Below are 22,139 nucleotides of genomic sequence, written 5' to 3'. Positions count from 1 at the left end.
AATACACCATCTTATGAGGTGTATCCAGAACACATAACAAGACATGGAACCATTGGTTTCTAAAATGCTGATTCAAGTTTCCTATAAAGCATTAAATGAGAACCAGCAATGGCTGGAAAGCAATTTGGAGATTTTCAGTCAACACTAATTATGCAGTTTCTGGTAAGATCCTTCATTCTCCCATTAGTGCTGGTAAACACCAAGTAACCCAGCACTGAATAGAATTATTGGCTGGACCATCCCCATGCCACCTAAACATGATACCTTGATGTCAGAGTTCAGGTACAGGGCACATGATCAAAGCAGGAGAGCAGCTGTCTGCACAGCTTGCTTATTTTATTTCTTCCACCACAGAGAGGGGAGTTTATCTGCTGACACTTTTCACCCACAGGCAGTGAAATTCAGTTAAAATATAAAGAGCTAAAAACATACAGGAAAGGAACTTACCTAACAGCAACCAGTTCATCCCTTGTCACCTTATCACCCCATGCTTTCCAATTCAGACTGGTTTGTTTGGGTACAAATGTACACTGAGCTCTCTGAGTTGGGGAGTTTGTGTGCTACTCACACAGGGTGTCCCCACAGTGGGAAGTAATCCCCCTTGAGCCTCAGACTTTTTGCTATTAAGTAGTCTAGGTATTAAAAATTCTGAGGAAGGAAAGCAGGTTGTGTAATACAGTTGGGTAACACATCTCTAACACCAGTGGATAACACAAGTTGCAAAACCAAGTAAATTGTTTTCCTTTGAAAAAAAATCTTTGTGAACTGAACCCTGAATAACTCCATCAAGTGCTGCTACTATTGGAACACTTCCTAGAAGAAGTGCAGAGGAGGAGTTATCCCTCTTACATGCTGCTTCACAGTTGACAAATAAATCCAGTTAACATTTGTAAAAGTTCATCTTCCATCCTGTTTCTGTAGAGCATAGAGGGGGCAGGGGAAGGAATTAAAAAGAACCTCCTGAAGGAAACTCAGAAGGATGTTATGTATTCAACTGAGAGCTGATATAAAAGCCTGGTCTTTAAGGATCTCTGCCTCCAAACATCACTAGTTACTTCTGAAAGTTTTGACCATGAGTCAAGATATTACTGAGAAGTAAATTTGTTTCAGGAATACAAATCTTACTGAAGAAGTCATAACAGTATTTAGAAGTACAGATTGTGAGAATAATGGTAGCCTACAGTTAAAATCTGTAAGGAAAAAAAAAGACAAGAAGAAAGGAAGGAGAAATGAAGCTTGCTAACATACATAGAAGGGTAAGTCAGTAGAAAAGTCTTTACTAAAATAGGTAATCACTTTATATATTCCATCCAATACCCTGATACCTTTAATCATAGGACAGAAAGGCAGAGTCAAACAGTATCACCTATATATTCTGCACAGCACTCTTTTCATGCCACAGCATCTAAGACTAGGATCTTTAGCTCAGAGCTTTCAGTTAAGGTACATCTCTTTAATGTTACATCATTTAAAGGTACTAATTTATCTTACTTTGCAAGTGAATCAAGTTGTTAGTTATTAAGTTACAGATTTTTAAAATTATTAACTTTTACATTGTAAAAACCCTGTAATTAAAGTTACAGCATGAACCACCCAAAGGGATGGCTTTAATCCCAAGTTTCATGCACGAGTGCCTGAAATGTTTCCACCTTAGGTTAGTTACACTTTGTATTCTACATTTGTCCATCTACTTTATTTGAAATTTTACAGCACAGAAAGTTTAAAATGAAAAAGCGGGAGAAAAGCCACCCCAAGTGCTCTAACGAGGTGCTGAAAGAGCTGAACAAACCTGTCTGCTGGGCGGGCTGGGGCAGGGCCGGGCTCTGCTGCGCGCTGTAATGCACAGACACAGGGCGGTACTGCTGGCCGGAGGGCGGGTACTGGCTGGGCGTGCAGTAACAGGGGGGCATCTGCAAAGCAACAACCACAGCGTCACCACCTGCATGCAGCTTTAGGGAAGGCAGACATCTAAATGCAAAATCCATAAAAGAAAGAAGCAGAATTTATTAAAAGGCGCAACAGACGTTAAATAATGCAGCGAGTCAAAAATCCCTTATACTACATAAGTTCCCTCTTTAACAGCCAATTTCTCTACTTTCCTTGTCAAACATTTAAGTCATTCATTAGAAAACACATACCCAGAAAAGACCCCAACCCCAGCACAAAAGCAGAGCAGCCCCAGGCAGCGTGAAGAGGCCAGGAGCAGAAGAGCAGGGTCGGTTTCCCCCAGCTGTCGGGAGGCCGCAGGGTACCTGTGGCACGGGCTGCTGCACGAATCCCTGCTGCGGGAGCACGGGCTGGCCCACGGCGTGCCCGGGGCCCGAGTAGGGCGGGGCGGGCGCGGCTGGCGCTGCGGGCGGCGCTGCGGGCGCGGCCGTGAGGATGAAGCCCGGCGGCTGCGGGGGCTGCAGCACCACGCCGGGCTGGAACAGCGCCGGGCCGGCATCGGCGCCTTCGGCCGGGGGCTGCCGCGCCAGGCTCAGGTGGCTGAACTGCGATCCCAGGGTGTCTGGCTGCAGGCGGGGGGAAAACAGGAAAAGCTACATTTGCAAATGCACGTTCAAGGAAACAGAAACAAAATAGCCAAACACTTCGGTAAGTTTCGGACAGCGCGTCTCACAGGACCGGGCAGCAGCAACAACAGCAGCCAGAGAACGACAGCAAAGAAGATGGAACAGTAGCAAATTATCTTCAGGACTGACAGCAGGAGAAAACATCCATGCTCAGACTTCACTCTTTTCACTGCAAATATTCTGCCTTTTGGATTACATCTGCCTCTACCTACTTAGATAAGTAGAATTCTCTACTTGTGAGAATTAATTTGTCAAAAAGAAAGTTCAGAATTTGTGTCACTAGCATCTTCTGATTGGACTCCAAACTTGAGTGAAAACATCTAACCCCAGTTAAAATAGCAGGATGCATGAGGATTGCTGAAGTAAATTTTTGCTTTTAAGAGTTTAACATAATGAGGTTCTACTCCTGAGTTAAAAGGTACATTCCTCTAATGTAATTATTATCCTACATGCAGAGATTAATTATCTTTTAGTCTGAAATCAAGTAACAACATCGAGAAATGTGTTCCAGTGGCCACCCTCTGTGTTTTATTGATTAACATCTGAAAGGACTCCACTGATGGCACTCTGCACTGCAGGGGTCCTGTGGAACCTGAAACTTCTGTTACTGTATCCCCAAGTTCCTTTTCTTAGCAAGCAATTCACCATCAAATTAGCAACATCCTGAAAATTAGAAGTGATCACTAACTAGTACTGCGTGTTTTGTGCTAAACAGGAAGATTTGGTTCATACTTGGAAAGTGGACTCTCCAAACATGCAGGTACATTAAAACTATTTCAAGACCACTTGGTCTCAGATCATCCTAAGAAGACAGGAATTAATCAAGAGAAAGTAAGTGCAAGCTCCATCTTTTACTGATTAGCTACATTCACATTTGATGATGTTATGGTTTTTTTAGTTTCTAGGTGAAAGATTATTAATTACTGTCGGAAATATGAATTTGCACCTAAAAATTTAGTATACCTTTTGTATGTATTTAGTACATCTTAAAAAGCCTTATTTTCATTAGGTAGTAATCTGACTTTGATATTTCATTCCTTAATGGTGCCTATTAAATGCAACTATAATGCTTTTCTACATTGCATTTTACATTCTGCTTTTCCAAATCCTGACTTTGAAGAGGAGATACTGCATGTGAGTTTATCTTAGCTCTAAATATGTCTGAAGGACAAAGCCAAGCCACACCACACTGATCTCTTACACTATCAGTGTAAGTAAAGTCTGACCTGGTCACTTTGTCCTGCAGTGACAGGTATGGTGCAAGCAGGATTCAGCCCTGGAACATGGCATTCCCAATAAATGGAGAAAGCACTCTCCTGGTGCCAACAGAGGTGTTATACTTGGACTGCAATCCAAGACCATCAGTCCTTTTCATTATGTTACATAAGTTACCATCAGCAGGAATAAATTTTTGAAATTGCCAGGGCACTTAGTATTGGAACCAATTTCCTGAATGTGAAATGCTTTGAAATTACTACAAACTGGAAGGAGTTTCCTTTTCTGCTTCAGCACCCATTCAAACTCACAATTAACTTCAGAAGAAGCATCCATTTTTAATTCAGCTTAAATTGTATTTATTATAAGACATTTCTGATTAATTTTGAAAATTAGCTGCCGTACAACACTATGATGAGTTAAGCTTGGCTGGCTCCTAAGTGCCCCCCAAGTCACGGGGGAGAAAATATGATAAAGACTTATGGGTCAAGAAAAGGACAGGAAAATCATTCATCAGTGACCACCACAGGAAGATTAATTTATTTATGCCAATTAATAGCAGAATAGGAGAGTAAGAAGTAAAAACAAAACTAAAACCAGCTTCCCTCAACCCCACTGCTTCTTCCCAGACTCAGCTTCACTCCCTAATCTTCTACCTCCTCCTCCAAGTATCACAAGGGATGGAGAATGGGGCATGTGATTGGTCCTCAGTCATCGACCTACTGCTCCAGCATGGAGTCCCACCCACAGGATACCATCCTTCACAAACCTCTTCAATGTGGGTTCTTCCCAAAGGCTGAAATCCTTCAGGAATGAAGTGCTCTAGTGTGGGTCCTACCAGAAAACCTGATCCTGAAGGCTCCAGCTTCCTTCAGAGCACCTGTGGGATGCTCCAAGGGCTGCAGGGTGGATATCTACTCCACCAGAGTCCTTCATGGGCTTCAAGAGGAGAATCTGTTTCACAAGAGTCTCCTCCCCAGGCTGCAGGCTCTGCTCCTGGAGCACCTCCTTGCTTTCCTCCCTCTGGCCTTGACATCTGTGGAGCTGTTTCTCCCTCACACCCTTTTCCCCGCCAGTGTGAATGCCTGACTCAGCTTGGGCTGTGCAGGGTCAGCCCTGGAGCTGCCTGAAATGGGCTCTGTCCAATGGGGCAGCTCCCAGGCTTTTCTCACAGAAGCCATCCCTGCAGCTCCCTGCTCCAAAACCTTGCCACATAAACTCAACTCAAACATGCACTCAGCAGAGTATCAGAGCAGACTTTGACCTGTTCACATCTCCCTAGTTCAATCTAACCTAGTTCAGACTCTCCCTTGGATAACAACTCTCCTTTACTAAGTTTCAGTTTCACTTTGTGTGGCTTTTCTTATTTTTTTCCTGGTTTTTGATAGACTAAGATATTTTACTTTCTAATTCTACTTATTAAATAATGGATACTAGAGAAGTGGGAGTGTTGAAAGTTCTACCAGAGGCTACAAAAAGGAAACCAGAAAAAAATCAGAGCAGTTGATCCCTCAGAATGTATTAAGGTTCAGCAGAAGAGTGAACAGACAAGGAAACAGAAAGAAGCAATGGAAAGAGGTTAATCCAGAGACATAAAAAGGTACTGACTGGCTAATGAAACATCACTGAAAAACTTTCTTTACAAAGGGAAAGGAAAATAATGTATCTCAAAATATAGAGATATAGCCTTAATTGCAGATATTCCTGCCGAAGAGGAAATGTTCCCATCTCGGGCTCTCGGGCGCTGTGTCACTGAGAGCCAGTCACTACCCTGGTGCCACAGCACTCAAAGAGCCAAGCAGAGGCCAGCAGCCAGCAGAGAGGAGGCTGTGCAAGGAGCAGAGAAGAGAAGGTGAAATACCACAGAGTATTGCTGTGCAGAGGAGGCTGGCAGGAGCGGGGGTGGGTACGACACTGCAGAGTACTGGACAGGCTGGGAGGAAGGCTGCAGAGCCCGCAGAGGCTGCAGAAACAACAGCGGTATGAACAAGGTTAACACCAGAGTCAGAGAACTGAAAACAAGTCTTTTGTAACAGAGAAAAGCAACTGTGCTCCAGAAGAGCAACTCACTCCAATCTCAGAAACAGAATGGATACTTCTTTTTGCTTAAGCCTAAGACTGCATAGAATGAAAACAAAAGTAACTCTGAATATCTCTGTCTTCCAAAAGACATCCATTGCTTTATCTGTTATACACTATATTAGCTATGTCAGCAAATGGCTTCTATTTAACATTTACTGTTTCCTTCAGAGAGACTAAAAACTCACATTTTAAACACAAGTTCTTTCAAAGCATCTAAAGGCAGAATGAATTTACTACCAACCATGGATTCAAACATACTACTTTCATTTATTCAACAGTACTAAAATATTTTCTCTAGATAGTTATCATTGCTCATACTATTTCAGGCAGGTTTAATTCCAGCATCCATTGAGAAAGTAATCAGAGAATTAGTACAGAAGTTGTGAAGAAAATAGCAAATATTACATACACACTTCTGTGAACTAGAAAGAGTACAAATGTGACCTTTTACAAAACAGACCAGCGCTACTGTGACATACCCAGCTATCTGAACAGGTTTAAACAGGGAAAACAAACAAACAAAGGTAAAAGGTTTATTTAGATGAAGTTCTATAAATAACTTTTCAACAAAATTTAAGAACCATCTGAAAATACCACAGGAGGCTACAGCCAGTACCTTGGTACCTGAAATAGCTGCTGTGGAGAGGGAGAACCCTCCCTTCTCCTGCCCATGCATTTTGCTTTTCTTCTCCTTCTAGGGCTGGGGCAGTCTTTAATCTGGCCTATTTTACTAAACTCTTGTACAGGACAAGGATAAAATACATTCTGTACTCGTGTGTGTGGCGTTGTGAGCAGACTATGCTGAAGTGTTACTCATGAGATGTTCATGCTGTACCAGTCCTGAGCTACTCCTACTGTGCCACGACTCCTGCTTGTGCTGTACAGCCCAGGAATTTATCTGGCTGAGAAACAACCCTAAGCAAGAAGCCCAAGGTTCCAGTTGGATTAACTCTTCCCAGCTGCCAACTCTATTGCTTTTAATGCCTGGGTAACTCCACAGTGCAATTAGGGATGAAGGCAGAATCTCTTTTTCTTAGTTACAAAACACTTTCCTACTAAAATTCCTCTGTATTTTTAAAAAGAGGCTGCCTACCATGCTCAGGTGTGAGCAGAGCTGATAGCTGTGAGGACTGGGAGGGAAAAAGCCCAGTTACCCTTACTGGTGTGACTGTTCTGACATGCTGTGCAGAATAAACCACCCCCACCCCTGTTCCCAGCAAGAGCCCCGCTGTCCCCAGCATGTGTTTGACAAGTGCACCTGTGAGAGGACGGGGTTTGCTCCGGGCTGGTGCTGGCTGGGGCTGGGCAGGGCTGGCTGAGGGGCAGCTCCAGGCACTTGGCTCCTAACAGGCTGCTGAGGCAGGGGAGGGTTGTACACAACCGGAGTGCCATCGGGGTTGAGGAACGGCTGACCTGCCAGGGAAGACAGCAAACACAGCCAGCTGCACCATCTCAGCTGGACAAAACAGACACACATACTTACAGCAGGCAAAAACATTGAAAAGTAAGGGAAGTCATACTGGTTTGTATGACAGATTCATGCCAAATGACCACAACTGTAACAGCAATGACTACATGCAGCTAAAACCCAAAACATTGAAGCTGAACAAAGATACCCCAGTCTTTATGTTGTAAACATACATAAAAATTTCTTATATGCTACTCATCTTGATTTTTAACCAAGTAGATTGAATATGACAGGAGCAATAAAGGAAAACTCTAGTAAAATACTGTTTTAAGGATATTTTAAAAGTTTACCTCCTTTTATCAATTTGAAAACCAGTCAGAACACAGGAGAGCTTAAAGGCAAATATTTTTTGAAAACTATATAAAGCAATAGCTGCCCTGGTATTCCCATGACTGCTACTGAGATTACTGATAAAGGACTCTCTTCCCCCTATTCTTAGATTAATTGGCTTTTAGCTTTCAAAATAAATAACACAATTATTCTCCTATTTAATAATTTAATTTATAACCTCAATATTACAGCAATGGGCCAATGAAAAAGAATTGAAAAATAAACTGCATAAAAGTAAATTATAAATATAAATTATTTTCTTTGTGTGCCTGGGTTGGGAAAAAACAAAACAAATCAAAGGCACAACAGTTTGGCTGGCAAGGACCTGTGCCTACCTGCATAGTGACACATGTTCTGCATTGGCTTCTTCTGATGCTTAAAGAGCCCAACACTGATGTAAATTTTTCTCTCCTCTGATTTAAAGATGTTCTTATCCTTTCTAGAAAAGTTTAAACTGAGCCTAAAGCCTTTGCACCCTGTCAAAGCAGACTAATGCTCCTCCAGACTCCTTGGTGCCATCATACTTCAATGTAACTGCCCAACATAAAAAGCAGAACAGTTACTGAAGAAAGGACTGGGGAATTCATGGCAGAGGGAGCATGAACACACTTGCTAAAATAAGCTACAGCAGCTGGACTGCAGCTCAGCAGGTGATACTCAACTGAGCTTAGGACATTTATCTTCAACACTCAAGCATTGGCAATGTTCACATCAATAGGGACTCAGATTTTCTTATTTCCTTCTACTACTTCCTGCTAATCACCAGAGCTTCACTTATTTCTTGTAGTGGCTGGGTTAGAGCTGTCTTTTCCTAATTCCCAAGGCACAGACTCCTCTGTCAGAAACTGAGGAACCAATCTCTGCTTTGGCTGGCATTGGAACAGTAAAGCCAGAGGAACAATTACAGAATACAATGATTCGAGTACATTGGAAATTGAAGTTTATCTGCACCTAAATGTTCCTTGTTCCCAAAGTGTTCTTTGTCTTCTACTAGAATCTCATTGGACATTAACATAATTACCAAAGACTACTAATGAACTTAGCTCTAAGATGACAAATTCTCCTCCAAATCCAATGGCTATCAATGAAAATTAAGTCCTACAGCAACTCATCTGTAACCAAATTTTTAGCAACTGATTCATATTAAGAAAAAAGAGGAATTTATCTATTTCAATGTTATACCTTCTAGTTAAAGAAATTATTTACTACATGATCATTTTAACAACCCCAATGAGAAACATTTTGCTTCAAGCACCATGTGCAGTTATATTCAAACATAATCAAGTCCATCTACAGAATGATGGTAAATATATTCTGAAGTGTTTTCTTTTCTACAACAAAAACAAATCATTATACTAAAATTAAAATATATAATTTCCTAAAATTATGATCTTTTACATGAAAGGTAAGTTAAAACTTTCAGGATTTCCTCATTTTTAAGTAAAAGTTTGCCCAGAGAATGCTAACTCATTATTTAATCCAGACCAGTTATTACAGATCTCTTTGCATGTACATTATGAAGTAAGAATTGCCTACTACTTCCTAAAAAATACCAGTATTGGCCAATTACACCAACACTGATTTAATCCTGTTTTTAAGTGACAAAGATAAGTTTAGAAATAGTATTTCATCCTGTGCTTCTTTCTTTCACTTGTATTAACTCAGTCTTGAGCACAGAGACATGAGTATGTTGCATCGAAAAAAATTAAGGATGATAGGATTTATATTGACTTGAAAGAACTTTTCTCAGGCTCTCTTCCCTCACTGAAACTGTGTTATGGAAGCATGAGGAAGGACGTTTTCCTCTCCTGAAAAAAGCTGAAACAATTAAGTTATTCTGTGTTCTGGATAGTAAATCATATGATTTTCATACTTTGTGCAAGTCACTCATTAAAATTTTACATATAAGTTAAAACTCTTCTAGAGAAAATCATGTGAGTTTACTTATTCCTTTGATCCTCCAGTCATGCTTCCTTGTTAAATTAAGTGCATTGAATGAACACAACCACATTAAAAAAATAAAGAGGAAAATAAAGGACAAAGGACAATACTGACATGAAGTCTTATGCAAACACTCGTGCATTTTTTTCCAAGTTCCCCAGTGTAACAGAGACAGCCCCAAGCATGTACCAACCTGTTTGAGGGTTGACCAGCACACTGCCAGGCGGGATGCCCGCTGCTTCCAAGGGAAGCAGAAAGAAGCTACTGCCAGCAGCAGGTGCCACTTGCCCGCTCATGCCACCATCAAATGAAAGAGAGTTACTAGAGCTGACAGTTGGATACACGGCAGGCGTGCCAGGGGAGGGCTGGCTTAGAGCTGGCACTGGAAGAGGCTGCTGGCTGTGAGAGAGAGAACCCGTGGAGGACCCTACACTACTAGAAGACTCTGAACCTAGGAAAGGAGTAACGAGAAATTGGTTTTACCTGGAGACAGTAACATCAAGCTCACTTTACAATATACACTTGTAAGTGCTCACCCTGAAAGCTCAGCATTAAGCACATTATTCAACAGCAGCCTTGTCAATGGACTTCCCCTCCATCTCCCCTGGAACACCATTACAAGGTTCCTTCTGTGAACCAAGGGTCAATTCAGCACTGCTTTGCACTGCAAAGTAAAGCTTGGTTTTCTGGTCAGAAAATGCGGTCAGAAAATGCATATTTTACCTCCAGAATTCATGGAAGTGATTGGTCATTACTGCAACATGGTGGAGTGGATGCCCTGAGGCAGTGAACTCCCAGCCCCAGCTCCTGCAGCTGTGCAGGGAATGCAGCTGCATGGCCCCACTGTCCCTGTGGATTTGCTGGCTAAAGCCTCATGCCCTGCACACACTGCCTGCATGCAAGCAAGGACCAGCTCCTTTCCACTGCTGGGGGTCAGATCTTCTGACTCACCTGCTGGGCAATTTGCACTGCACTAAAACCCTCAACACTGTCTGTTTCCTCCTCTGACAATTTGCAGGCCAAAATCAAGAATACAGCTAGAAAAAATGTAATGAGGGTAAAATGGTAGCTTTAGCCTGGCTTTATACAACAATTCAAATTTCAAAGGAGGATGAAACAGCCAATTGAAATCAGTACTCATTTTACAGATATGAATTACTATAAACATTGCAAGGCAGTGGAGAACCAGACCCTGAGCTTCCTGAAAGCCAAGGCATGCAGCTAAAAGAAATATTCCAGAAGTCCAGTAGGGAGAGGTCTGTGGAACTGCTGTTCCCAGACCACCTGACACCTGGAGCTTTAGGTATACCATTTAGTAAAGACTTTGTAAGGAGTGTATGATACTTGCAGTACTTGGAAACAGAATACAGTTGTTTACATTTACAAACTCCCCATTAGCAGCCTCTATACAATCTAGAGGAAAGACTCAAAAAGCACTCAGATGGAATGTATGCACTGCTTGAAGTTACTTTGCAATCCCTAATAAAAGTTGCTAATTGTAACCCTTCAGCTTGTGTTTACGTGGAGAGCATAGCTTGAAGCATTGGCCTTTTTTTATTGCTGAATTAAGTGAAATCAAAGCTCTTAATTGTAAACTGGGTGAGACAGCACATCCCAGCTCTGTAAAACCATCATTGCCTGAGCAGAGTTACTTGGATTCATTTCCAAGTGTGTTCACTTCTAGATTATGCAGAGAACGAGGCTGAAGCCACTATAACCAGAGCCAATTACATCCCTGAACAACGTGAACAAACCCAAGCTCAACAGGTGCCAATCACCACAACCTGGAACTGCATGAAGCAACAACCATCAAGCTGGGCATTCCCAGCCTGGAATGTCCAAATTCTCAGAATGCCAAAATAAAGACTCCAGCAAAAATTTTAAGAATCCATTTATGTCCTTGAAATTTAGCCAACAAAGATTTCTAAGAATGTATTTTATTGTCAGGCTGCAGTTTCTTTTCAAGCTGTGCCAAATAGCATTGCTACACTGCTAAATGGAATAACTCCATATGATGGCACAGTTTTACAGCAGAAGTACCTTGAACTGCTTTGGGTCTTTTTTTATACGAGTATACAATGGACAAACAGAATTTGTTACTGTTTCACTGCTTTAATATATAGCAGTGTGGCCATACACCTAAAAGGTAGTAGTGGTTTAAGGAAAAGCAAAAAATTTAAATAGACCCTCTTTAGAAACCAGTTTTATAAATAAGATCAAAGCCAATATTAATAAGGTAAGCAATTATATTCTGCTTTTTTGTAGCTCTGTTTCTAATTCTGAAGCGGCCACCAATAACACACCCATGTATTACAAGCCTGAAAATTCTCCAGAGATTAGCAACTGGAACAAATTATGTTGGCATTTGAAATACAAATATTTACTAAATTTAATTTTTGACCCACAGAAGATTCATTCCCATATTTTCTGAGATTTTGTTTTCACATTAATTACAAATTAAGCCCCTTTGAAACCCTGACTCTTATAAATATTTTCCTCCAACATTTTTGAATTTGAAAACTAAACAGTGAACTTCATTCCACTGATTTGATTTCTCAGCACTCTAAAAATTAAGTAAGCATTTAAGCCATATTCATTTTGATTTAACAAAAGAAAGAGAGCACTATAAAAATAACTACCAATTCATAGGCTTTAATACTGTTTTATCTGAGCTAGTAGGATAGCAGTGCAGAATTTCCTAAGATGGTGCAATGCAGTTTTGCCCAACTGGAAATGGAGACCTGAACCCCAAGTATTTTATACTAAAATATTTCTGGTAGAAACGTTTTCAAACCCTTTGCATGAGATGAAAGGCACTGAACTTCAAGCCATCTACAACGCACTTGGAAATTCTGCTTCCAAAGCCAGAAGTGTTCGCCGCATTTGTCACATTGTGTCTCTAGGCTGGGTCTGTGGATGTCCCGTGTGTGCAGCCCCTGAACCCCGAGGGAAAGGGATGCAGGGAGCCTCCCCTGGTGTTCCAGCCATGCCCACCCGGCTCAGCCCCCAGAGCCTGCCCCCAGGCTGCTGTACCTGTCTTGGACAGCCTGCCCGTGCTCTTGCTGCTGCCGGAGCTGTCGCCGCGGCTGAGCACCGAGATGCCGCTGAAGCTGCTGGCCTTGGTGACGGCGGGCTTCAGGTTGCGCAGGGAGCTGTCCGAGTCCGTGCTGCTCCAGGGCCGCGGCTCCGTCTCCGTGCTGCTCTGGTGGCTGTTGGCCGACCTCCCCGATGCCTCCTTATTGATTCTGCAAGTTACAAACTCGATGTTAGCACAAGCAGCGTTTGCAAAAGAAGGGAAAAGGAACAAAAAAGGGAAAACAAAAAACAAAGAAAAGGTAGATGCATGCAGAATACTTTGGGGGTTGTGTTTTTAAAAGAAAGCATCAAATACCTAAGTATCTGTCGTCTTTGTTGGGTACTATTAGTTTCTTCCTCCTGGATTCTGTTGACATTTTAATAAGACAGCTTAATATTTATTAAGAAAATAGGAACACAAAACAGAATTAAACAACAAATTTTCTTACCTTTTATCAGTGAAATAATTCTCTTGGGAACACAGGGACTGAGGGGCAAAGAAGTGCAGAAATTAATATGAATGGCATCCAGAACCCCTACTACAAAACACACAGCAATCTGGAGTCTTCTGTGTTATACACAGACTTCTACAGCACCCTCATTATTTTAAGCTGCCTGAAAACTTTTACCTGTTGGTGGATAGTTTCCATGAGGAAACAAGACAATATAAAAAGGCCCATGTGCAGGAAATCAAAGCCAGCATGAGGAAATGCTGCTCATTTGGTTTCTCTCAGACTTTTTCTGAAGTTACAGTTCTTCCCTTGGGCCTTTGGTGCCTTCTGTCACTTGCAGCTGGTGTGTGATTCCCAGGGCTGCCACAGCACCTGAGCTGCCTTGTCTTCTGCTGGGAAGGGTGGAGAGGGAGAGGCCACTGCTGCTGCACTAACTGCTCAGTGCCCTGGGTACCAGGCTGGGAAAGCTACAGGGCACATGGAACAGGACCTAAAAGGTTGCTCCTGACCCAAATTATCTTGTCCTTAACTGTGACTCCCAACATCTGGCCAAAGCTTCTAAAGATGTAATACATAGTAAATTAAGATGCAAAAGGAAAATGTAATTTTATTTCCAAAAGTCTACTCTTCTTGTTTGTAACCAAAGTGAACAAAAAAAAATTAGCCTCTCAAGAGCTCATTACTCTCTTCAGAATCTGGTTTTGGATGTGCAAGAGTTACAGGTAAATGTCAGAAGTGGATTATTAAAAGTAACACATTTTTAAAGACATATTTGTTCTGTTTTACTCAATATAATCACTACTTGCAATTGAATTGTAGCCTGTAATGTTGTCCTGCAGAGTATCTCCAGTCAGGAGATCAGACTGCGAGATTCCTGACAGGAATTTCACATATGGGACCTCAAATCATTTTACTGTTACCACTCATGATGTGGTTGCTATAGATACAAGCGAGAAAATAAGAGGTTTTTGTTTGTTTTTTAATCTGCTTGGGGTTTTTTCTTCTTTTAATTATTCTGAGCAACTGACATGATTGCAGTACCAAAACTCTAACTTAAATTGCAGTGAGGGCCGAAACAATGGAAAGGGGGGAATGCATTGCACTAGGTAATGCTAGAAAACACTCAATTTTTGAGTTGTTTGAGGAGCGATCAGAGAAAACAGAAGATTTCTCAGTAACTGCAATATCATTTAAAACTCACTCAGGCCACACTTCTATCTGCTCAGTGCCACTCAGAAACAAAGTTTCCTGGAAAGCCACCTGGGCATGTATGTGTGTGAAGGGTTCATAGAAAACAGGGACAGACTGGTTTTGATACGTACATCTTGTGCAAATATCCTTTCTCTAGCTCTCTGATATTCTTCTTCACGTTCTTCTATAGATTTACTTCTTCTGTCATCTTTTAATCGTATTCTCATCTAAATTAAGTGGTACAGTATTATTTTACAAAGGAAAACAGTAAGAATGCACAGTCAAACACAGCAAGTGGAAGGAATAAGCCACGTGTGCTTTACCTGGTTGTCATCTTTGTCTAAACTAGAGTTATCTCTCTTAAGGATGTACCGCTTCTGGAAGTCATCGCTCTTCTCATCCTTTATATGCTCACAAAACTTTTGGTCAGGTCTGAGAAAAGTTGTTACAAAGAAAACATTTATGGTTTTGTAAACATACTGTACACACAGTGGAACAAACTTGAAATATATTTGGGTGTAATTTAAAATATATTTAATATTCTGAGAGAATAGATTTTGGCTGTCTGGGCAATGGAAAAGATATGGTGCACCCCTGACAAGTCCTGTCCTGAGGCATAACAAACCTGCTTTTAAAAACCTCTTCCTCCTTTCAAAGCTTTTGCTGCAACTCCCAGTTAAGGTGAGAAGCAAACCACATGCCCTTGGGGAATCAGAAGTGCTTTTGAATCCCAGCTGGTGCCATGCAATGGATATTGGGCATGCATGGGAGTGAAGACAGGTGTTTGCCGCTAGAGCCGCAATACCTCGGAGTTCATTTCAAGGGAAAACAGAAGAAAGAAGGTAGAGGAGAAAGCAGAAACTTAGAAACTTCTAAAAGAAAATTAAGTAGAAATGAGTAAGAGAAGAACAGTATAATGCAGGCAAGCAAGAGCTTCACACAGTCATAGAGAGAGAGGCAACAGATTATAAATATTGCCTTGGTATGTTGTCTATTTTGTGAAAGAAAAAGTGGTATTTTGCAAATCCTTGTTATTAAAGAGATATATCAAGTACCTGAATAATAAAATGACTGCTATCGTAAGAGAAGAGCTCAGACAATCAGGAAATATTTGTCTAATAGAGGACAGAATAAATGTATGCTCTTCTCCATTTCTGTTATTTATGATTACCTAGAACTTCTGGATGGAGTGAGGGGAGCTTTTTCTACGTAACAGCCAGCCCTGCCTATTGGGTACTGGCTGCCCAAACATAATTAGCAGGCATTTCAGAGAACCTTTAGACTGTCTTACCTCTTTCTTTTAAAGGTCTCTGAATTTACTGCCCTGCAATCACCAACTCCCACTCCACTGAGACGTGCCAGTGTGCACTGGGTGGTTGATGTCAGTAACATCCCTGCTCGGCGAGGGAGCCGCGAACCTGCCTATGAGGAAAAGGTAAGTTTGGCTTTATTCCACATGGAGCAGATCTCCAAGGTTTTCTTTCTAAATTCTTATTTTGTATCCAAAGTGATTTAAAATAAGAATATTGAAAACATCAAGAATCTTTATGTCTGCAGGTTAGATGAAATGCCTGCTAATTAGTAACTACACCTACAGGGGCTTCCAGAGGCCACAAGCTATTTAAATATGATCTTTTAAAAGCATAAAAATGAAATAATCTTTCATTAGTTCTTATTCCACAGTTGAATTGGTAGACTGAAGCTTCAGTCTAGAGATGCTGGTAGATGCAAAGGCAACAGATTTGAAATGTTTGGCTTTCTGGGTCAATTTAGATATAGATTGTACCGCCAAAGCAAAAACACATACATAAATAATACAAGTATTCAACATATATTTAGGCTCTTTATATATTTCTAAAACTTCTAAGGACAAACTGTTTACTTTAGTGAGATTTCAGTGTGGCATATCATTTCAGTCCTACTGCCTCTAAAATAGGGTGGATAATTAGATTTTTTTCTCCCAAAGCTACAAAGAGTGTACCTAGAGACTGAGATTAGGATATGCAGGCACTGTAAACTCCTGTTTTCATATTCAAGACCAACAAAAAATGGTGTCAGGCAAATGCTCTATGTTAAAACTGGAAACTAGGTGGCATAAATATGTCAACACATCAGACCTTTGTCTTTTTGAGAGAGAATGAGGAGACAGAGCAAGTGCAGAGAATGGAGAGAACAGCTGGGTCCCTTGAATGAAAACCTCAATTCCGCACAGATTTCAGAATTGCTGTGGCCCCAGTGCTATCTTCTCTGCAACAGGGATTTTCCTGGGGGTTTCTCCAAGAACTCCCCAGCCCTCAGAGTAAAGCAGCACACCATGGCTGGTTAACCTGGCTGACATTTCCACTGATGTCTGTCTTCCCTGCTATGTTTATTTGTAAGGCCATGAGAGATCTGTAAGCAACATTATTTCAACAGAAGAACTTCAACAGCTGAATTTTCCCAGTAGAATTTTACAATACAAAAGCCACAGTTGTGCAAGTCCCCTCCCTTCACCAAATCAGAAATGACCCCGTTCTTAGATAAGAGCTGGCTCTGCTATCCAAAAGAAACAAAGAATGCACTTTGTACACTTTACTGGTGTAAACCTTTAAACAAATAAACAGTTGCTATAAATTCGTATTTCACAGAAACAAAATTAGCAATGCATCTCTGCCAGAAAAGCAACAAGATTTCTTAACTCAGAGATAACAACCTTCTTTCCCCAAAAGAATTCAAACATGAAACACATCACATCATTACACAGCAAGAACATGAACAGCTCTCAACTACCTCTCCTTGTTGGCTGCTCCCAGTGAGGAGACAGACCTCACCTGCTACAGCACCACTGCCTCACACATCCCAGGCGTTAGAGCTACATCAAAAGGGTTTTGCAAGGCTTTGACACTTACATTCTTGTATTGCTAGTTTTATTTACTATGACTGACTTCCCACTCTGGTCCACGTTGTGCTCTAATCCAAAGTAAGCAGCTACCCTGTGCAACAGCATTCTATGGTAAGATGTCATTGGGGGAAACTTTTTTCTTGGTACTCTGGAAGAAAGGAATAGTAGCTTTATTAAATAAACAGGAATACTCTTGAATTCTTTTTTCCTATGAGAGTACAGTACTTACTCATTATTACCAATGAAATCTAAAATTTCCTGTTCTAATTTCAGCAGCATCATTCTGTCCCTGAAAATAAAAACACAGCAACTCACATATGAGACACTCCAATAACTGCAGTTGTATTCATCTTAAGAATACACAGATCAGAGCTGTGATCAAGGGATGATGGCAGACTGAAAATAGGACCAGCAGGTGTCAAATGCAGAATTTTTAGGACAGGGTTTTTCTTTTTTTGCTATTTTGTATTGAACCATGCTGTTTTGCTCTCAGATATCAGAGTACACAGATCCTTCAAGAAGTCCCTGGCCAGGAGGCTCAGCAGGAAGTGCAGTCATGGAGAGGACAGGCTCCAGGAGGAAAAGCAGGGCTGAGGCTGTTCCTTGTTGGTTGGTGTGGGCAGGGAGTGTGCAGAGGCCTCAGCTGGTCCTTGGATTGTGAAGCACATCAGGGGATCACTGACAAAGTGTTGGGGTGTATCAACAACAACCAAGGGCTTAAAGCTGGCACATGTGGCAATGTGCTGACATATTAGAAATACAAAAAAGCTAAAAGTTGAGGTGGTAGGAAGCAACAATCTTCCTGAAACTGCTTGGACCAGTTCTAATAAGCTATTAAGATGCAGTGAAATCCAATGATGCACAGTTCATGATCTGTGCACATCAAGTAACCAAGCTTCCCAGTCACTGTGCATGGAAACATATGGAGCTCTTCACCTACAATTCCTTGTTTCCACTGGGATGCTTATGGCTTCAAACAGGAACCACCTACTAAGTCTCACAGAAGTCTGTGCTTTCTAATTTTACTCTACAGGACTATGGCTTTGGCCATATGATGGCTTATGTCACATTTATTCTGAATAAAATGGAATCCAAATAAATTATCACATTGGAAGTCCTACCTATAATATGAATGACTAGCAAATGCAATGAAACAGTTTTTGTGGCAGAGTACAATTGCACCAAGTTAATTTCTTGCCTTGCACTACAGCCACAAAGCCAGCACAAAACTCCAGTGAGGGAAAGAACAAACAAGACAGGGACAGACTGCAAACCTCAGAGCAACAGAACCAGGTCAGCTCTGTTGCCAACAAATGATGGACTCGGATTAGGTCAGATTTGTTTTCTCACGTGCAGAGTGAAATTCTCTACCTACAGTTATATGGTACAGCTTTAAAAAATGCCTTTATCTATAAATTCAGTGCAAGACAGATAAGGATCAGAGAAAGCAGTCTGGTCTCTAACAAGCAGGTGCCAAGACTGTACAAGGTTTAGAGACAATGTACTGAAGCCCATTCAGGGAGAGAATTGCACATAGACTGAACACATCATTTGCATATTAAGCATTAAAAGCATTTAAACCACTTCAGTGTCCTGAACCTCTGCTCAAAAAGCAAACAAATTACAGTGATGTTTTAGACAGTCTGTGCAAGACTCTCACCCTGAATAACTGACATGGACGATTAGACGTTTAAGAGGGGGAAAAAATAAAACCACAAACAAAAAAACAGGTAGTGTGATGCCTCAGGCAACAAGAAGAAAGAAAAACATAAAGCAAGTTGACGTTTGATTCTTACCTGGGATTGTTTTTTAATGTATTTACTAAAAATTCATGAAGATCTATACCAGTGGAATCTGTATACTCCTGGCTGGAATCTAAGGGTGAGGGGGAAGAGAGCAAATTACACTCTGAAGAAGCTGTTTTCCAATTATTGCTAAACATACTATGGATCAATACTATATAACCATTAAGTACATTATTGCCAAAATTAAATACTACCAGTTTTCAGGAAAAAGGCCCACAAGTCAAAAACAAAACAGAAAACCCACCACCACCCACTATCCCCTAATTGAAGGGTCATGCAGAAGCAGAAGTTTCAATAACACCACTACTATTAACAACTGGCTGCATGTTGTGAAGCAGGTAATCACCTTGAGAGACCTGATTTCCAGCAGCCTGCCACATTTTCTCACTGTCCCACACTGCAGTGTGTGTACTCATCTGTGCAGCAGCAGCAGCCCATCTACTCAACCACTGGATGTTGCCCAAAGAAATTTTGTAATTCAGAATGCAACAGTTTAACCTTCACAAGGTGGTGCTTTGCATGACTAAAAATCCTTGTTCTGTTGGGCTTTGTTTGCACAACATCATTTTTAGATGTTTCCAAAAGTAGACTCAACCTTCCCCCTCCATTCCGGTTTCAGTGAAGGAAAGTATTCAGTTAGATACTATCCCCTAAAATCTGTCCCTGAAAGGAATGATTTAACCCCAAATCTTCCCTTACGTGAGCACCTTTGGGTTCCAGGTACTAGGATTCAAACCAACAGGTGTTGGAACAGTATTTTTGGAACTAGATTCCTTCCAAGAACTACCTATGTCTTAACCCAGTCTCAGCTTAGTTAGGCACAACTCAAACTTATGCCCAGGTCCCAGCTCTTCCAGCTGCCCAGAGAGTTTAAATGAAACCAACCAAGTCTGAACATTTATGGTTTGGAATTACTTCTGATTCTGAAGAGAAGGCAAAAAAGGCTATCCCTGGTAAAAACGTCAAGATTCACTAATTATTTACTTCAATTTTTCTAATTTGCAAGTGAGCAATGATTTAGTTGTAATTACCGGAACTGATGCTAAAATTCCATAATTTTCTCTTTTGGCATATCCTATATTGGGAAGTAATCAACCTTCAGAGGAGAGAGTGGCTGAATTCAGAGCAGGCATTTTGTCACTTTGCTCTCAACCCCCCATCATTACCTGTTGGGTATTTGGGGGTGGTGTTTAAGGCATCATTTCAAAGACTAAGATTAATAAATGCAGGTTAAGTTCTCCATCCCAGTGCTTTTTATTTCACCTGGCTGCCAGCTGGGACAAGCTGCATTGAAATTCCACACAAGGAATGCCTTACGGAATTGTGGGACATGAGATGGACAAGTGCCACTTGTCTGAAAAAGAATTCCAGCTCTAAAGGTATTTCCTATACTCTGTCTGATCTAAGATATTTAGGTAAACCTTCTGGATATTTAAAGGAAGAGCTGTAAAATGATTTGCCAACTTAAATGCATGAAGTCTTCTACCTGTAGAAGGCATCAGGTGGCATGGACATAAACTGATGTTTATGGACATAAGCTTATGTCATTGATTTCACAGCCCTTTCAGATTAAAACCCAAAGATTTTCAGCACACAGACTGTAACTTTAATCCAGAAGGCAGGAATATTTAAGTGAAAACATAATACTTGTTCTTTTTATTTACGTAGTTCTACCCTTACTCCAAAACTTTACTGAAAAAAATCTAGATATTATCAGAATTAAAATAAACAAAGGAGAACACTGATGCCTGTTGAATGAGGATCAGAAAAAGTACAAAGGGAGCTGTGCCATTCTCACTTCAGTTTCACCAGACCTGTTATAACAAAGCCCAGGAACAAGACAGGAGCTTCCACTGACTCGTAAAGTCAGCTTAAAGAACACTTGGACACAGCTGAGACAACACAGCTGGTTTTTATGCTGCTCTGCACAGTCAGGACAGAAAGGAAAAGCTTTTGCTGGAGTGTTTGATGAAGTCTCTCAAGCTCTCTTTCCTTGGGGACCAATTCCACCTGTAGCTCAAAGGTGTCTGATCTATTTGCTTCATTTGCAAATAAAGTTTTAAAAAAATAATGCAGTATTTATGCAATGAAGACCTGGAAGCAGAACTGTATTTTCATACGTTCTTTATCAATATAGTATATTGAATAACACAAGGAGAGAAAGCAAACCTCTTGATAACATTTTTCTGGACAGTTTATCACTGGATTTTTCCTTTTCTGATTCATCTTTTGCAGGTTTTTCTTCTTTTTCAAAAGACTGTGACAACTGGATCTGAATTTTCTCCTGTCAAAAAGTAAAAATCAGTCACCACACAAATTATTTCAAATAACACCTGCAGGAGAACTGTTCTGTACTATATTACCTGCAAAATAATGAAGCAACAACAAAAAAAATTGTTTACATATTCTGATTCCACATGTGCTCCATGTTACCACACAATGAAATAATTTATCAGTAAATCAGAGTGTACAGAGGAGGCACAGAAAGGATCACAGACATTTTAGAATTTACACACACTTCCAGGCCCTGATGCTATTGCAAAGAGAATTCAAAGTATCTTACACATACATGTAAGAAAATATTCCAATTTTTCAGATGTTTAAATTTTACAGTGCCTCTATATTTTTAAGTCATGTCTCATCCACAATGCTTTTTTCCTCCCCATTCTTCACAGTTCTTGACTGTAAAAGCTTGTTTCAAGTTTTGATTTGTTTCATACCAAGAAAAAACAAAACAAAAAAATTCTAAGACCAGCATTTCCAGATCTACAAAAGGGGGAAATATTTACAGTACAATATATCAAGGCAAAGTTTGCAGACCTGTCATCAAGGCTTAGTTTCATAACTTCCTGTGTGTTTTGATAGAGTAGCTTTAGGTGCAACCACCTCAAAATCTGTGGTTTTATACTAGTAGGTGAACTATTATAAAACCTGTTTCTCAAATACAGCAAAAAGTTTCCTTCTGAAATTAGTGACAATGGTCCCCTAAATACCCTGACCAGTGGTTTTATACCAGTAGGTGAACTATTATAAAACCTGTTTCTCAAATACAGCAAAAAGTTTCTCTCTGAAATTAGTGACACAATGGTCCCCTAAACACCCTGACCAGGGCAAGACTGCAGTTTG

The 22,139-nt window shown here is 40.8% G+C and overlaps 1 protein-coding gene across 13 annotated transcripts in view; it reads right to left on the bottom strand.

The window, feature by feature from the left end:
• The window catches only part of R3HDM1 (R3H domain containing 1), a 79,315-nt gene that overhangs the window by 14,919 nt on the left and 42,257 nt on the right, over window positions 1–22,139 (bottom strand). For 8 of the 13 annotated variants that reach the window (XM_039701025.1, XM_039701062.1, XM_039700996.1 and 5 more), the window contains 14 exons: window positions 21,183–21,297; window positions 19,005–19,083; window positions 17,438–17,497; window positions 17,216–17,356; window positions 14,651–14,759; window positions 14,459–14,554; window positions 13,134–13,171; window positions 13,001–13,051; window positions 12,643–12,854; window positions 9,803–10,060; window positions 7,129–7,283; window positions 5,650–5,751; window positions 2,253–2,513; window positions 1,790–1,910 (listed from right to left, as the gene is read on the bottom strand). In XM_039701025.1, the coding sequence (XP_039556959.1) occupies window positions 1,790–1,910; window positions 2,253–2,513; window positions 5,650–5,751; window positions 7,129–7,283; window positions 9,803–10,060; window positions 12,643–12,854; window positions 13,001–13,051; window positions 13,134–13,171; window positions 14,459–14,554; window positions 14,651–14,759; window positions 17,216–17,356; window positions 17,438–17,497; window positions 19,005–19,083; window positions 21,183–21,297 (1,798 nt within the window). Of the gene's footprint in view, window positions 1–1,789; window positions 1,911–2,252; window positions 2,514–5,649; window positions 5,752–7,128; window positions 7,284–9,802; window positions 10,061–12,642; window positions 12,855–13,000; window positions 13,052–13,133; window positions 13,172–14,458; window positions 14,555–14,650; window positions 14,760–15,618; window positions 15,750–17,215; window positions 17,357–17,437; window positions 17,498–19,004; window positions 19,084–21,182; window positions 21,298–22,139 lie in introns of those variants that run through there. The other 5 variants (XM_039701035.1, XM_039701080.1, XM_039701069.1 and 2 more) reach the window with 4 other exon arrangements.

The sequence above is a fragment of the Passer montanus genome, unplaced genomic scaffold, assembly GCF_014805655.1.
Source record: "Passer montanus isolate IOZ18808 unplaced genomic scaffold, ASM1480565v1 scaffold1, whole genome shotgun sequence".
Taxonomy (NCBI): Eukaryota; Metazoa; Chordata; class Aves; order Passeriformes; family Passeridae; genus Passer; species Passer montanus.
This window is presented reverse-complemented; position numbering and strand designations above follow the sequence as displayed.